The sequence below is a fragment of the Corvus brachyrhynchos genome, unplaced genomic scaffold (assembly GCF_000691975.1).
Source record: "Corvus brachyrhynchos isolate BGI_N302 unplaced genomic scaffold, ASM69197v1 scaffold37, whole genome shotgun sequence".
Lineage (NCBI taxonomy): Eukaryota > Metazoa > Chordata > Aves > Passeriformes > Corvidae > Corvus > Corvus brachyrhynchos.
The window spans coordinates 2,601,145-2,618,249 of NW_008239289.1; the positions used below are offsets into that span (position 1 = coordinate 2,601,145).

The 17,105-nt window shown below is 38.1% G+C and overlaps 1 protein-coding gene across 1 annotated transcript in view; it reads left to right on the forward strand.

Annotated features, from left to right (window-relative positions):
• The window catches only part of LOC103619863 (transducin-like enhancer protein 1), an 80,249-nt gene that overhangs the window by 51,638 nt on the left and 11,506 nt on the right, over positions 1–17,105 (forward strand). Inside the window, exons 7-14 of the mRNA XM_017740440.1 lie at positions 567–620; positions 2,195–2,347; positions 3,184–3,328; positions 4,033–4,223; positions 5,660–5,736; positions 13,393–13,642; positions 14,805–15,052; positions 16,748–16,895. Coding sequence (XP_017595929.1) covers positions 567–620; positions 2,195–2,347; positions 3,184–3,328; positions 4,033–4,223; positions 5,660–5,736; positions 13,393–13,642; positions 14,805–15,052; positions 16,748–16,895 — 1,266 coding nt within the window. The remainder of the gene's footprint in view (positions 1–566; positions 621–2,194; positions 2,348–3,183; positions 3,329–4,032; positions 4,224–5,659; positions 5,737–13,392; positions 13,643–14,804; positions 15,053–16,747; positions 16,896–17,105) is intronic.

Here is a 17,105-nt window from a genome sequence, read left to right on the forward strand (position 1 = left end):
CAAGTATTTTGGTTTTCTTGGGCAGAAATGTTGAAATGCCTTGGCATTTTTGAAGTTTTTTCTTCCCCAGAACTTTTTATTTCAAAACTTGCCTTTCTGGAAATGGGGAAAAATGGTACTATCAATTTGAGGAAGACAATTCATCAAATATGTCAAAAAGCTCCATTTTCCTGAGACCTGTTTTTTGGTGTTTTTCCAGGTATGCACAAGCACTACTTTCTCCAAATTAACACAAGATTAGTGTATGAACAGAGTACCTTTCTCTTTTAGGAGTAGTGATTATACTGTTTATGTGATGGTAATAAGGAGGGGTTTTGGACCATCTTGCACTGATGGTGAGATTGCCATCTTTCAACTAGTTCTACCATACTTGGGTTTTACTATTGTAGCAGAAATAAGGTGTTGTGTTTGTTTTAATTGTTCTCCCTATTGCTAATAACTTAATGAAAGGCTGTTTGTTTTTTGTTTAGGAAAAACAACAAATGTCTGAGTAGATGCGTAGTCTTTCTCTCTGGGCTCTTATTGCACTAATTGAAATGAACACTATATTTATTTATTTTTAATAGGACAGTGATGGGGACAAGAGTGACGATAACTTGGTTGTAGATGTATCCAATGAGGTAACTTTTTTCATTTTTGTAGTCTTGACGTTTGCCCAAAGGTTAAAGCTAGAAGAAAAATAATCCTCTGTGTGGATATGTTAAAATATTCACAACTTCTCCTTTTTATTAGTACTGCAGTTACTGTGTCTTCCTCTGAGCTTTATCTGGTTACCTTCTCGGTTTTTCCTTCTGCTGCTTTGTCCAGGTCTGTTCCCTCTGCAGTTAACATTCTGACACTTCACAGCTGCTCTATAGGGTAGAGGGTTGTGCTGAAGAGCATGTGGAAGGCTGAGGTTTTCAAACTACTGTCTTTGAATGGAAAGGGAAGACATTATCTAATGTTGTATTTAGTAGTAGGGTTATTATTAAAAACGTTGCCTTAAAAATTGCTTGTATTTTAATGTCCTTGGTTAAAGACATTTTCCAGAAATGCTGTTTTTTTAGAATGAAGTTAGTTCAGAAGATTTTTTCAGAGATTGTAGACACTTTTTTTCTCCAGGGCTGAGATTTGGCAATGGCATCAAGGTGAAGGGATGGGTGTTCCCTTTTCTTCATCTTTTATTTCAAACAACACACAGATTTAGGAAGCCTGAATATGGTAGTGAGGTTCTTCAGCTCTCTGCAAAACACAGGGAGAGAAGCTGATAGAGAAGTGTCCTCAGTAGCTCCAGGGGCCCAAACAATGTCAGCCAAATAGAAAAATGGGTGTCCAACTAGTGATTTTAATAATCCTTTCAGAAGGTTGGCTTACAATGAAACTTCTTAATAATCAGTCAGACTTATTGCCCTTTTGTGAGGTGTGATTTCTCCCTGGTGCTATTCTTATGAGCCAAAGGAGCATGGAGAACCTGCAGAGCTCTGATAGCATTGTAACTCATGGGGCTGGCTATTTCAAGTTAAAGTAAATGCAGAAAATGCCTCTGGAACAGAGAAAAATAATCACCTGAGAGGCGGTTTCAGTTTTCCTGTAGATTCAAGTGGCAAGGCAATTACAGATGGTGTTGAGCAAAAATGTGACAGCTATTATGGCATATAAAGATCCCTGTCTGGGCCATTCACCTAAGAGTTGGACTCGATGATCCTTGTGGGGCTCTTCCAACTCAAAATACTCTGTGAAATCTGTGAAGGCATGCGTCTGTCTCTTCTTCTGAAGTAGAGATGAGCAAGGTGTTTATCAACTAAAAGAGGTTATTGAAATGTTTATTGCGACTAGCGGGAACATGGAGAGTGTACATGATAATAAGAGTGTCAAGTTACTGCAGTTTCTGTTGGTCTTCCTTACTCTTACCATGTTTTAAGCACTTGCTTTAGTTTGTACTTAGGTATGCTTTGCAAGCTCTGTGCTTGGAAACGATTTATGATTACATGTAGTGTAAAATAAAAACAGATTGCTAACTATGTGACTTTACTTCTCTAGACTGATGAAAGGATTTCAGCTTTTTTTCTATAAAGATGACAAAATGTCTCATCATTTGCACTTACTGCTTAAATTCCTCTAGTTTGTTTTTTTTTCTCCCATAGACTCCTTAGTGGTGTTTGTGTACCAGTTTATGACATGGCTCTGCGCTGTTCTTCCCTTCCCATTGTTTTAGGATCCTTCTTCCCCAAGGGCAAGTCCCACTCATTCACCACGTGAAAACGGTATAGATAAAACCCGCCTACTGAAGAAGGATGCTTCCAGCAGTCCAGCATCTACAGCCTCTTCAGGAAGTTCCACTTCCCTCAAATCAAAAGAAATGGGTCTGGTAGGTAGCATTCTGTGGTCCAGATAGTATTTTTTCTTGTAAAATCTAACTCTCCATTTTTCAGGAACTACTTGTGGCACAAATTACCTGGCACTAAACATTTGAGGCTGAAATTGGCTACTGTTTTTCCAGATCTTTAAAGTATTATTGAGCTTTCCTCCTCAGCAATATTTTCTGGTTTGTTTTTATTTTTTTTTATTTCCTACATTTCTGTCAAATGAGTTGCAAATTTGCTGCAAAGAACAAGAGTTGCTTAAGCATTGGTTTGGGTTTTTTTAGGAACAATAACTTATAGTTTAACATGGCCTGTGAAGAAGTTCTTGAGGCTTTTGTTAAACTCTTCTAAATAAGCTGTTACTCCTTGAAGACTTTTTCTTGCAGAATCACTAATAATTTGATCTGATTCTCCGTAACTTTTGTGTCGTGGTTTTTTGATACTATCAACTATGGTGATCTTTTCTTTTTGTAGTGAGATTTTTTTAATAATTGAAATATTAATGAAATAATAATTGAAATATTAATGATTTCAAGCTAAAATAGTTTGGTAATGCATACTGTATTTTCCTGAAGAAAAAAATTAGCTCAGGCATTCCTTTTTTTTATGTCAGTAGAAAAGGGAAAATAACTTTCTATGTTTCTTATTTTAATTTTGGCAGTAATCAAAAAGGTCAGCATTTCTCTCTCACAAGTTAATGTTGTCAGCATTGTGTGACTTTATAAAAATTGGCTGAGGGACTAGGTAGTAGGTGCCCAGCAGCCCAGCTGCTTTTGTGATAAATTCTATAATATGGCCTGGATTAAAAATAATACTCATTTAATTTGTTTAATGATACCAGCATGAAAAAGCCAGCACGCCTGTTCTGAAATCCAGCACACCAACTCCTCGAGGTGACGTGCCAACCCCAGGCACTAGTGCAACTCCAGGACTCCGTCCAGGCCTTGGCAAACCTCCAACAATGGACCCTCTGGTTAACCAAGCTGGTGAATGCATTACCTCATGTGTTTTTATGGTTCCAAAATGAATCTTTTTTTACACATGTAGTTCTTTGTGACTGTTAAGTAAATATATTGCTTTGTTCTTGATATCAAGAGGAGGCTTGATGAGAAGCAGATGTTCAGATTATCAAGAGTTTGAATATCTTTCTCTCTTAGTCTTCTTTGTTTACTTCTGTCTTTATCTTTTTTTGCAAATAATCCAGAGACTGAATGCAATATAAAAAGATTTCTCAGAAGTTTCTGGTACTTATTCTTCATGCAATCCCTTCTTTGTGTGAGTCTACTAATATTTGCTGCAGTGCACAGCTTGACAAATGTTGGGGGAAGTTTACTTTTGCTATTCAGGCTGGTACACACAGTTGCTTCAGACATGAGCTGTGTAAACCATGTCTGTCAGCTTTACTGCTTAATTTGGCAAAGAAGAGATTAATGTAAACAGGGGAATATTACAGAAATGGAAATAGGTAATGCTAGAAGAGATTGCTAGAAGTAATCAGCAAATTCAGACTTCAGTAGATCTTATTTACACTGAAAAGAGCTGGTGGTACTGAAAGATCATGGTAGTGTCTTTTGACATTGTGTGTATGTGAGAGGGAAAGGTGAGATGTTTTGGGGGGGGGAAAAAGGCTGCTTTCTTTCCTATATGCAGGAATACATAAATAAACCCACTTAATTTCATTATGCTGTAGCTGCAGGTTTGCGGACACCATTGGCAGTACCAGGACCGTACCCTGCTCCATTTGGAATGGTACCTCACGCTGGCATGAACGGAGAGTTAACCAGTCCAGGGGCAGCCTATGCCAGTCTGCACAATATGTCACCCCAGATGAGTGCTGCTGCTGCTGCAGCTGCCGTGGTTGCCTATGGAAGATCTCCTATGGTAGGCCATACGTTGCATGCAATCTCAGTCCTGTGAGTTGTGGTTCACTGAGAAAAGCTACATGCTTCATTTAGCACTGCGGAATTCCCAACTCATAACAGTGCCAGAGGCTTGACAGCTTCACTGCGTGCTTCACTGCGTGCTTCACTTTGCTGTGTGGCTGAAGAAACAAATTTGCACCTTGAAAACAAAGAATCTCAGTGTATTAATGTATGTTTTCTTTTTGTTCTTCACCTCCATCGGTGCTTTAACTGATGAATAAATGCCAGAAAATTATTTCATGCTGTAAATGAAAAAGTAGTTTTGGTAGACACAAGGTATTTCACTGTAGCTGTGGACATCTGCTTTTTTGTTGCTGAACCACATTTGTGTTCCATATAGACATAACAAATTAATCTTGAAGCATGTAAAAGTCTTTTCATCTGGGCCTCTGTCCCTGTTTTTTGTTGGGTTTTTTTTGTGGAAATCAACCTGAGAAGCTGGTCATTTTGGAGCTCTGAGATCAGGTGTCTTAAGAATAGTTGCTGTTGTGGGGTGTAGTAAGTAAATGGAGCCTGGTAGTTATAGTGGCTGTCACACAAAATAACCTAGGGGCCTGGTTCTGCAAACATGAGCTTGATGGCAGCTTTCTGCATAGACAAACTTACCTACTTGTAAATTTGGAAAATTGGATTTATGCTTGTCAACTTCTCATTATTGCTTGTATGACCACTTTTTTTCAAACTGGTAAACAGGGCTTTTACATGAAAATGTGCAAATTCTAAATAGCATACACCCTGCTTTTAAAGCAATAACAATATCTAATATAATGTTCAGAAGAAAAACTAAGTCTTTTTGGTCCAGAATTTCTGCTTGGATTATTTGATGTACATACTTATTCAGGGTATAAAAATTCAGTGGAATTGCAGTATGTAAAGAGAATGTCGTTTTTTAAGCTGTGGACAAATTTGTTTGCACCCCACAGTGTGGCTCTCTGAGAGATCTCTCAGCTGCTGTGCCCAAACAGAACACTGTGGAGGCAGTGAGATCCTAGCTGGGGCCTAAGGCTGCTTTCCAGCACCACACTGTGCCAGCCTGAGTATGTGCTAGCTCTCTCAGGAGTAAAGAGCACTGGCATGGCTTGGTGCTGACATGGACTGTAATTCCACGGCTAACACGGGACTCTCCCTGCTAACCAGGACTGCTGTGTTATGCTCAGTGGTGTGAATGCATGATAAATTATTTTCTGTTCTCATATGAGTGCTTCTATCAGAAGTATGCTCAGAGAAAACATCTGGGTTTTGCACCCCCAATGGAGGGTCACACAATTATCTGATACTGTGGGTAAAAGCCACCTTTTGTTTAAGTGCATAATATCTTGGGATTGGAGAAAAGAAGCTTGCTGAGAAATTGATGAGAAATTCCAAGTTTGAGATTAATTCACTTTTTGTTGTCAGGTTGGGTTTGATCCTCCTCCTCACATGAGAGTACCTGGAATCCCTCCAAATCTAGCAGGGATTCCTGGGGGAAAACCGTAAGTAACTTTTAACATTTTGGTAATATCTGCAGTATCTAGAGGGAATGAAGTTATATTGTGTCAGTGAACAGGGATTTGAAAGGGGATGGTGTCTGGTTGTTTTAAAGAGGATGCTTTACACTTCTCCAGGTAAAACCTGCAGCATAAAAATTCTGAAATGGTGGTAGTCATATCCCAAACCAGGTGTGTATATACCTATTTCCAAGGAAAAGTTGTTGAAGGTATACTTTAAGGTTTTTTTATTTCATCCTTTCTGGGGGAAGTTAAGGGGATTACAGACTAAATGGTAAATAGTGGTAAAATGTGTTAGATAAAAATATATTGAAACTAGAATTTGCAATACACTGAGGATAAATGTGCAGTGCAAACTTGCAGACTCCTTGTCTGGCACTTGTTTTATCAGGCATGGGAGTCTGCAACTGATGACAGTGGGTATCTGGAGTGGTTACTTCAGCAGTAGATAACACACCTTGCATAATGGAGCAAGCTATTTAGACCTTTTGTGTGAGTGCAGCTGGAGAGCAAAAGGATGATGGAGCAGTTGTGGAGCAGGTAGTGCATAGATGTAGAAGAATTTTCACAATAAGTTCTTTTTATTTAAATGTTCTAGTTATTGATGAAGCAGTTGTTAAATAAAATACTTCAGTGATGCTGTGACTTCTTGATGTTGCAATAAAATAAATTCAGCAGCAGATATGAAATGTTTCAGTCATCTGGCTTTGTTAGACTATTGACCCTAAGCTTTACCAGTGCATGAGCATGACTCATGCATGCATGACCTCTGAAAATATGCAATTAATGTTTAGGACAAGTATTCTAAGCGGGTACTAACAGAGCAAATGTAACTCAGCTGTTCTTCTGGACAGAATGAGGCAGAGAGAATTCTAACAGTTTTTTCAACACTCTGTTAGAACCTGTTCTTTGTTCATACTTGGCAGTCAGTCCTGACTTCTCTTTCAACTGGAACTTGCAATTAGAGTAGTGTTTCTCTACCTAGGTACTTACATAATTTTGAAACTTTCTTAACACTTTGCACTTTCTGTGCACGATGTTCATGTTACATAATGCCTACTTACCAATCTAAATCTAATTTTTCCTTTTGCAGTTTCACAAAACATTTAGAAACTATTATTTTTAGGATGCTGTCTAAGTTATCAGGCTGTGGTGAAAGTCGTATACTCACATATTTCTGTTTGCTTTAATTTTGGACTCCTATTAGTAACTAGTGATACCTTGTAATGTCAGTCTTGCAATGCAAACATCCTTGAAAGGATACCAGATTAGAGGCAAAAAAGTGTATCTTTTCTTCTGATCTTTTCCTATAACAATAAGAAAGCAGCAGACTAAGTCTGGAAAGCCATCCTGAACGTGTTTTTGTGGTTATCCACCGTACTTCTGAGAACAGGGTTAGCTATCTGTTGGCAGTGTGAGAAACCTGTTAAATCATGGTTTTACTTAAAGTTGGTGGTGTGTTGACAAGATTACTGAAGTGAGGGCTCAATGAGTTGGTGTTGCGTATCAAATGTTGGTGTATTTAAATTTAGTGCAGTAAGGATCAGGCTTTGTACTCAAAACTCAGACACTTTCTTGCTGACTTTCATGGAATTTGGCATACTTAAATAAAATGCTTGTGGAAATCGCATAATCAAGTGGCTGTAAGTTTTTACTTCTGGACAAGTATATTCATAAGCTTTCAATGATGTATTTCATTATTATGATGAAGCAGTTGTGGAGCAGGTAGTGCATAGATGTAGAAGAGTTTTCACAGTAAGTTCTTTTTATTTAAATGTTTTAGTTATTGATGAAGCAGTTGTTAAATAAAATACTTCAGTGATGCTGTGACTCATTGATGTTGCAATAAAATTCAGCAGCATATATGAAATGTTTCAGTCATTATTATTATTGCTTTGCAATATTTTATATTGTAAGCTATTGAAGCCTATTTTTGTTCAATCAGAAATTTTCGGTGGCTGAGTTCTAGTTGTTACACTGTTTAAGACAAAAGGACAGCATATGTATGCAGCCCTATTTTGTATCCTGGTAATTTAGCTAAATTACTTGTCTGGGGCAGGAAGCTATGTGGGGGCTGTTTAGGTTTTTTTAATGTTTTTACCACTTTATTCTCACTGCTTCATATACTGCCTACTTTGATACATACTCCCTAGTTTCCACTTCATTTAATGTGTTCTGCAATGTTTGAGGTTTTTTGTGGTCATGTTACTTGTACATTTCTACTAAAATTACTTCTTTGCTTATTGTAGTGAAGCAAGCCTAAAATTCCATAAACTCATCTGTTATCTTTCCATTGACAGCTATAAGATAATCTCCTGTTTTAGTCTAGATTGGCTAGATGCTGTCTGCTGACTGCAGCATCTCTGAGTATCTCACCTACTTTAGGTTTTTCTCCTGTATTTTCTGTACAGAGCAGATATAATTGTGCAAACTGGTGGAGTACACCTTGTTTATTTTAAAAGTAGGCCTTTTTCTTGAGTGCAAATACGGTGTCACATTGAATTCTTTTTATTAGATGTGAAGTTTTAGTGAGTCTTGTTGCAAGTGGTACAGAGAATTTTCAAATTGAACTATTGAATCCCCACTCCTGTATGCTTAAGGCTGCACATTTTTTATCAACGGTTATGCTTATACTGCTTTTTCACCCAAAAGAAAATTATATTCCCTTGTTTCAGAAGGACAGACACTTCTGATAGCACCCAGGTTTTTTTAACCCTTGTACATTCTGAGATCTGTTAAAGACCTGCTTGTTAGAAAAATTAGTAGCCTGTTAAAAACCCACTTGGACATGAACATGTGGTGTCTGAGTCCTGAACTCTTTTGTTTTAACGCATTTAATTATACCCTGGACTATAAGTTTTTGGTGTGTTGATCTAGTAATTTTTTTTTTGCTTTGCATGGTCTTTCTGGCAAGTACCTACTTAACTTTTAGTTTTCTATAGCTGCTAAATTAACATTCTTATGGATTTCTGGTTTGTGTGAACCATGCCTTCTAATAGCTGGATCGTGGATTAAAGACAGATTTTCAAGATTAGTGTTAAGATTTATGTCCACAGTATTGCTTCACTGGTGTCTAAAATTCTGAATTAATGGTAGTATTGAGGACAAATATACATTCTCAGCATGTTTTCCCAGACAGTAAAAAAACCTGAAAATACATGTTTCTCATTTTAGTAGGAAAGGGAAACTTTACGTGGTAAATGTTCAATCTTTCTCCATCTAGTTTTAAGATGACTTTTCTTTGTATTTTTGGAGAGGTGTACTATACTCTATTGGAATTGCTAGATTTCACTTCTACTGAACTGAACTCTGGTCTTCAGATCTTCATACTTGCACAGTGAACGTACAGTGAGAGATATTGTAAAAGAAGGCTAATTTTACTGTATTATAGGAGATTTATGGGTGTGTGCATCCCTGGCATGTGTCTCTGGCTAGAATTATTTGGTGACATGTATGAAGATGAAGATTCAGTTATTTCTGTACAAAAACCTCTATCCTTATTTCTTGGCATTTTGTTCTATATGATGAAACAACACTCTCAGATATTCAGTTTTCTGTGATAACTACAATTAAAAATGAGCTGGAGTGCAAAGAAAAGCTGAAAGCAAAATGCACTCATGAGTGGAAGGAACTTTTTGCTTTTGCGTTTTGCTGTCGGGTATTGTGCTAGTCAAAGAAGTCTGCTTGAATTGAAGGGATGAAGTGGAAGTTTTGAGGGATTTTTTTTTTAAGGCATGGTACTTTAGTAGGCAGGAATTGTGAGCATCTGTATATCAATCTGAATACTTAGTGTAGCTGGCAGGTAGTTTAGTTAATTTGCTATATTCTTGGGTAGTGAATTAATTATCCTGATTTCTCCTCATCATGTCAGATGATACTTGCTATATACTTACTTGGAAATTGGAGATTTAAGCTGAGAAACTGGTTTGTATTAGTATCACTTAACTATGTTGCTGTACGTAGGAACTCTGCAGATTCTCAGCACTGCTTTCACACACATGAGGAGAATTCTCTGGATGAAGTAATTCAGAAGAATATTTCCATTATTCTGAAATAATATAAGTGACAGTATATTATTTCTTAGAACTCTTCTAAGTAAAAGGCATGGAAGTTTGTCTTGTAATTGTTCTTTTCAAAATATTCAGTTAATTAAAAGTGTACATTTACATATCAGTTGATATGTACTTAGCTTGTTTTATGTTAAATTTTAATTGCATTTGTATAAGATAATTTTCTTTGTTTGTTGTTAGCCCAACACAAGGAAGGACTCTCCTTTGACCAAAGAGGGATGATCATGGAATCCATGATTGGATAGCTGTCTTTTATACAGGCAGACTGCTCTGAGACAGAAATCTGTGCTAGTCATGAGACTAAACAGCAGTTTCTGGCATACATGGTCAGTTCTAAAAGAAAAATGGAAGGTCAAGTGGTGGCTGTTAAGAAATCCTGAGCTTTAGGGAACTCAAGAATTTGTCAGATTTTGCTAGCTGTTGACTCTTCTGAGGTTAGACAATGGAAATTCTTGTCACTTTTGAGCATTGAGGCCTGTGAATATGTCTAGTGCATTAAAAATTGAGTCTTCTGTAGGTGTAGGAAGTCCAGTCCTTCCCAGAAGTAGCAGGCCCTCTGTGATGGTGACCTGATGAAAAGGAAGCCAAGGGCAGCAGTGACTGAGCTGCAAATAGTCATTTGCACTGCTGTCTCCAGTCCTGTGTTCTTCTGGAGACAGACACTTTCCTTGTCTAGGGAGTTTCAGCCTGGCAAATGATGCAAGTTTTTTCAAGGTTAAAAGGTATTGTGTAACAAAGTTATACCATAATATCTAGCAGATACAAGCACTAATCTATCATACCGTAAGTATGCTGGCAGTGGTGATATTAGCATTACATGCCACAAGTCTTCAAGCAAACAGGAACATTTACTGTTTTGCTTGCTTGTCTTGGCAGAGGGATTTGGCAAAGTGTAGCTGTTTCTTTCTACAGTGGATTGCAGATAACTTGCATTGTAGAAAAAACTGTCTTGGCTTAGTAGGAAACTATCGTTGGTCTGTTTGTTAGGCCATCAAATACATCCTGATCAACTAGTCTTAGAAGCAAATGCTAAAAAAAGAGTGACTCCTTCTATGATCAGTTTAGCCCCACTTTAAACACAGACATACTCATGAAATTCTGCATGATTAAAAATACACTGGTTTAGGCCTCTGATGTTTCAAAGCATAAGAGTCATTACAATTCTACAGTAAACAGGAAGTACTTGAAAAATATTTCTATTGTCTTCCTCATGCCCCATCTCAGCAAGAACTGAGAAGCTCTATGTATGCACCTAAGCACTTCAAACCACTAATTATTTAGGTATTTTGACTTGAACAGAACATTTAAGCTGTAACCTTCAAATAAAAAAAAGTCATGGACAAGTAGATTATTCTCTTGAACGTGCTGGAAAAAATTGCCTAATACTTGCTTAATTGTTTTGCTTCAGTCCATGATAAAAGCAAGGGCGGGCTGAAACTTCAAAGTTGTACAGTTCTGTGTACTCTTACTGCTAACAAATATTCTGCAACTGACTTTGATCTGGAGCCCAGGATGGGGCCAAGCTTTTCAGTGTCTTAAATGTTGTGACTCTTCAGTTGGATTGTGTAGATGAACCTGAGCAGTTGTTCAGCCTCAAGCAGACTTGTTGCCACTCCTGTTCTGCTTTCTCTCCCATCCTGTGACTGATCTGTTTAGTGAATAGCTACTTTGGGACAGTCTTGTCTCTATTCTTCTTCACAGGAAGGAATGGATTTCTAGTTAAACCTTTATCATTACTATAATTCTTCATACAAAAGCCCAGAAAGGGTCCCATGGGACAAAATACATTTGATATACTGTGTGCCTCGTATAAATGTACGAGAGTGAACTTTGCACTTCCTTTCTTATCTTACATTTCCCATTCCTGACATTTCTATGACAGAAAGATCTGCCATCTTTTGCACTTGCTCATCCTCTATTTTTGGGTATTCTCTGAGCAAGCTTTCTGCTCTTACATCCAACCATGAAACAAGACTGAGTACAGGAATTGCATATATATGCACTATTAATTTCTTCTTTTTAGGAGCTGTTACTGTTAACCAGTTTTTACCTTTCACTTAAGAAAAAACTGTGATATTGCATGGATTGACTGTTACCACTGTTACTTTCTGTATGAAAGAGCTGTAGTGTTCTTTCATCTCTCCTCACTCTTTTTCAAAGGAATACTTATGCCCAGGAGCAGAGCAAATTCAGTTGCTTTGTGATGTCTGTTCCAGAACCAGGCATCTTCCTTGTTCTTTCATTTCAAACTGTGTGATACTTGGGGACAGGTAATAAAATACTGTTGAAAATACTAATTTATTATTAAGAACAGGAGATTAAATAGGAATGTCTATTGTTGGGTTCTTGGAAGATGGATGTGATAGTAATAGTTGAGCTACAGTGATTGAAGATTTCTGAGGAAGAAAGTAGATTTGGAAAAGAAAGGGAAATCCTGAACAAAAGAATATATTAGAAAAATAAATGTTTTAGTAGGGAGATGGCAGCTCATTAGTGAAAAAAAAGTGTACTCATCTCTCACAATTTTTTATCCACTTTGGCCTCTTGAAGGATGCTGTTAATGTAACAACATTAAAACCATGAACTATGGGTGCACTTACAACAGAAGTAACAGAAAAGGAGCTCACTAGTATAGCAAAAATCAGCCTTTTACAGCAGTATTTTCATTATTTAAAATAAGCAAACAACCCCCCCTGCTCCTGAAACCTTTATTAGTTGGTGTTTGTGCCCTTGTCCTTGAGTAGAGCTGACTTTAAACTTTTTAGTGACCATGAAAATATAATTTCATGTACTTTCCCCAAGGAAGAGTGCTTTTCTTCAGTGCTGGAATGTCACTTCCTCAAGCCTCAGTTTCCGTAAACTTGAATCATGCGATGAATACAAATAAAAGGTATTTCAGAAGTGCCAAAAGTACCTTGAAAATGGAGCCTTTCGGGTTTTCCACTGTACTTATTCAAGAAAACATATTTATGAGAAGATTATATCAGCTTTCTGATGAAATGTGTGTGCAACCACTCTATGTGTTTCTGTTTTCTGTTTAAAGCACTACTTACCGGCTAGAAAGAGAGGTATATGAGCACAGCGAGTGATGATGTTAAAGATGAGGTGCAGGAATCAAGCAAAACTTTGGCTTGTGGTCCTGCAAGGCAAAAGGTACAAGCCTCATGGAAGGATGAGAGTAGTGCCTGGTTAGGGACTGCTGCTATAGGACTTGTGGTGTTGAGACTTGGAACTGCTAGCTAGAAACCAGGGGCTGAAAGATCTTTTGATTATCTAAGTGGCTGAGGGATAGCAGCTGTGACCTTCATCTGTAGAGTTAAGGGTGGAATTTAACCTGCTTTGCCATTACACAAATACGTCAGCTGAGGCAAGCTGAAAATTTCTATTGTGAATCCTTGTCTCCTTCTGAGGTTTCATCTGCCTATATTACTTGGCACTGTAGCTCTGATTTTTGTGAGATGATTGGCAAAGAATAAAAATTTAAAATACTGTGTTTTTCTTGCATTGTAGTTCTGCAATGGCTGCTTTTTAAAATTGTTTTGTCTTCTCTCTTCTTTCCCTTCCCCAAAAGAGCCTACTCCTTTCATGTTACTGCAGATGGTCAGATGCAGCCAGTTCCTTTCCCTCCTGATGCCCTCATCGGTCCAGGAATCCCTCGCCACGCCCGTCAGATCAACACTCTGAACCACGGGGAAGTTGTGTGTGCAGTTACCATCAGCAATCCCACGAGACACGTGTACACGGGTGGGAAGGGGTGTGTCAAGGTCTGGGACATCAGCCACCCTGGCAACAAGAGCCCTGTGTCTCAGCTGGACTGCCTGGTAGGTGAACAAGAATTTATGCAGAAGGGTAGCTTCTCCTTAGAGACTCAAAAAAAAAAAGCTATCCTTGTTTGGATTTTGTTCATATTAAAAGGAAGCAGCATAGAGGTTTGTGCAGTGTTAACTGAGAAGACTTAATGTTGTCAAGCACAGCAATATGTACTGTAAATGAAAATTCTAGCTTCAGTGTTGATCCAATTAAATGTGGTGGGGGTTTGGGGGTTTTTCACCCTTTATCCTTTCTTTACTGCTATCATTTTGTAATTGCCTAGTAGTAACAGTGCAGTTGAATGGGTATTCTGTTCTGTGGCAGGTATCTGTCTGGATGCAGAGCCTTCATTTTAGTTATGGAGCAGTAATGACTGATTAAGCCAACATTTCCACTGCCCTACTTACTTCTCCTTTGCTGCAAATTAAAAAAAAAAAAAAATCATAGTAGGAATGCTGTTAACTAATTCTTGCAGTGTTTTTTCCTGTGTCTTGAGTTACAGATCTTAACCATCAATTTTGTAAAAAACTGCTGCCAGTCAAGGAAGGCTGTAATAAGGAAAGGTAGAAATGTCTTCTGTCACTAACTTCCCCACACAGTACCTCTCAAATCAACAACAGTATCACAAATGAGAGATCAATAAGTACAATAAGAATCATGTTGAACAACAAAGGACCAACATAAATACAGGACCAATACAGGAATCCTTAATCTTTTAACTTTAATACTGTGAATACAAAATTGTATTTGAAAGAAAAATTCAAAAATCTGAAGGGCATGAGACTTGAATGACATTTCCATATAGGGTTGTTAAATGCCAAATAAAAGGTCATTTGCTTTAGTATTTCTATTGTTGGTGACCTTCACTGATGGAGTACCTTTGCAGAAAAGCAAGCTTACTTTGGCTCTGTTTTTATGTAATGAGATAGAAACCTTGCCATTCATCAGGTTTGAAACAGAGTAGGCTGTGGCAACAGGAGTCTGCAGTTTTAATTTCTGCACCTGTAGTTTCTAATTAGTGACAAGAAGTAGGTGTTTCAAACCTTTTAGGATCTCCTGGTTCCTCTTCAGTAATGGAAAAAGTAACAAACTGTTTAAAGCTTTGATGCAGTCAGAATTATATTAGTGGTCATTACTGGCAGGCACGTAACTGAGATGATTTGTGTTGTACAGAACAGAGATAACTACATCCGCTCCTGTAAATTGCTTCCCGATGGATGCACCCTGATTGTTGGTGGGGAAGCCAGCACATTATCCATTTGGGACCTGGCAGCTCCAACTCCTCGCATCAAAGCAGAACTGACATCCTCAGCGCCTGCCTGCTATGCTCTGGCTATCAGCCCTGATTCCAAGGTGTGCTTTTCCTGCTGCAGTGATGGGAACATTGCAGTGTGGGATCTGCACAATCAGACACTGGTCAGGTGAGTCGTTGTTTACAGAAAATTTTAATAGGAGTTACTCTTTGGACAGTTACATAAATATTTATCTCCCTGAATAGGGTTCATGACAGGAAAGTAAATAGTGCCTGTTATTCAAAGGAGTGGTTTACACCCCAGTTAGGCAGAAACTAGTTTTGGTAGCTTCAGCCTAGTCTTGGAAGATGTGTTTTCAGGGCCTAATGGGTTGTCTGTCACCTACTGTAGTCAATGTAAAAACTCCTGTGGGTTTCTGTTATTTGGGATTGGTCTGCAGGTTTCTACAAGCAGCATTCTTGCTGATTTGTTATTGGGATAGACTGAACAGGCCTTTTAAGGAACACTTTGAGGTTTGTTCTTTTCCTTTGTCTTAAGCCTTGTTATGTAAAGAAGAGTATTTTCAATTCTTACTTAGTGATGGTAAGTAGTAAAATTAATCTTACAAACATATTTGAAAGGGTGGATCCTCTCAGTTCTTTAGGAAAGCACAGGGGCTTACAATAAGCTAAAATTTAGCTTATGCTTACCAAAGTAGTGGTGGCTTACAATATTTTGAGAAGAGAGAGTCTAATTAGGGAAAGGCCATGTTACCTGAAAAGTTCTGAACACAAAAATTACAGAATACACTTAGTCTGCTGTGTTTCAATTAAACTTCCTGTATATCCATAATTAGCTGAAAATTACATGCAGAGAGTCATGTTAATGTGCATGCAAATTTTACTTTCTGTTGAACTTTTAGGTCAATAAATACAATTTTAGTTTTACAAAGTTTTCAGAATGCACATGACAAAGTTAGTCCCTGTAAAGGTGCACTCTGTGGCATCTATACACATCTATGAATGTCTTGCTTTTTAAATGTTTGCTGTATGTGTTCCCACCACTTGCTGGCTGATCTTGCTGATTGATAACACATGGAATTTTGAGACCAGAGCTACTAAACAAAATGTGCAGTGTGACCTTTCTGTGGCAGGCTCTTGGTGATTCATACCCTTCACTCCCAAGCTAGTTGTCTTTTCCCCACCCGCCCTTCACCTTTCACATTGAGGCATAGGACTTGCTAAAGCTAATTGCTGATGAAAAATGCAGGAGCCTCAGAATGCTTTTGCCAAAGGATTAAGAAAAACTTGAGATGACCTTCTCGTTGCTGAAAGCTGAGAGTTGCTAATGAGAAGGTTATAAAACCAACTACACCATTTAGATTTTTGTAATCTCCTGCCACAGAGACTGCAACTTCGTGGCTCAGCAATGCTTGTGTTTAACTATCTGGATCTCTATCTGGATCCCTTTCTATTAGTATATCTGCTTGTTATTTATCTTCTTGACTTGCAGCCAAAGAAAAATACAGAAGCTGGTTTCTGAAATCGGAAGTTTTATTCCCTGACTGCTTTGATTTAATCCAAGTTAGCCTTAGTGATTTTAATATTCTCACAAGTGGGTTTGGTTGTCTTTTTTTTTTCAAAACCTGATAGGAAATATTTGACTTTATTCAGCTAGCCATGATGCAATTCATTCCTCTAGCACCTGGAAAATGTTTTTGTAATACTGGTATTTAGTGCTCAGTGAGAGGGAGGGGCTGATTCTTGCTCATCAGCAGACACAGAAGAGATGACACACATGTACAGAGTCCAAAACTAACACCACAACAGTGTTTACCTTGAGCTCTGGCAGGAAATCATTATTCAATCTGGTTTGTTTTATCAGGCAATTCCAGGGCCACACAGATGGAGCCAGCTGTATTGACATTTCTAATGATGGTACCAAGCTCTGGACAGGAGGTTTGGATAACACTGTCAGATCCTGGGACTTGAGAGAAGGGAGACAGCTACAACAGCATGACTTCACATCACAGGTAACTGGATTTTCCTACTGCTTGGGGCAGTGTGTGGGGTGGAAAGGAAACCCTTAGGATCAAAGGTAAGATCGAGCCCAGTAGAACTGGCAGGTTGTTCCCTCTCTTTCTTTTGGCTGCTCACAACACAGCTTTCTTATGTGCTTAGATTATAGAAGAAAATGATAGCCTGACACTATTCTTTTCCTATTTTTGTAAGTTAAAAGGTAA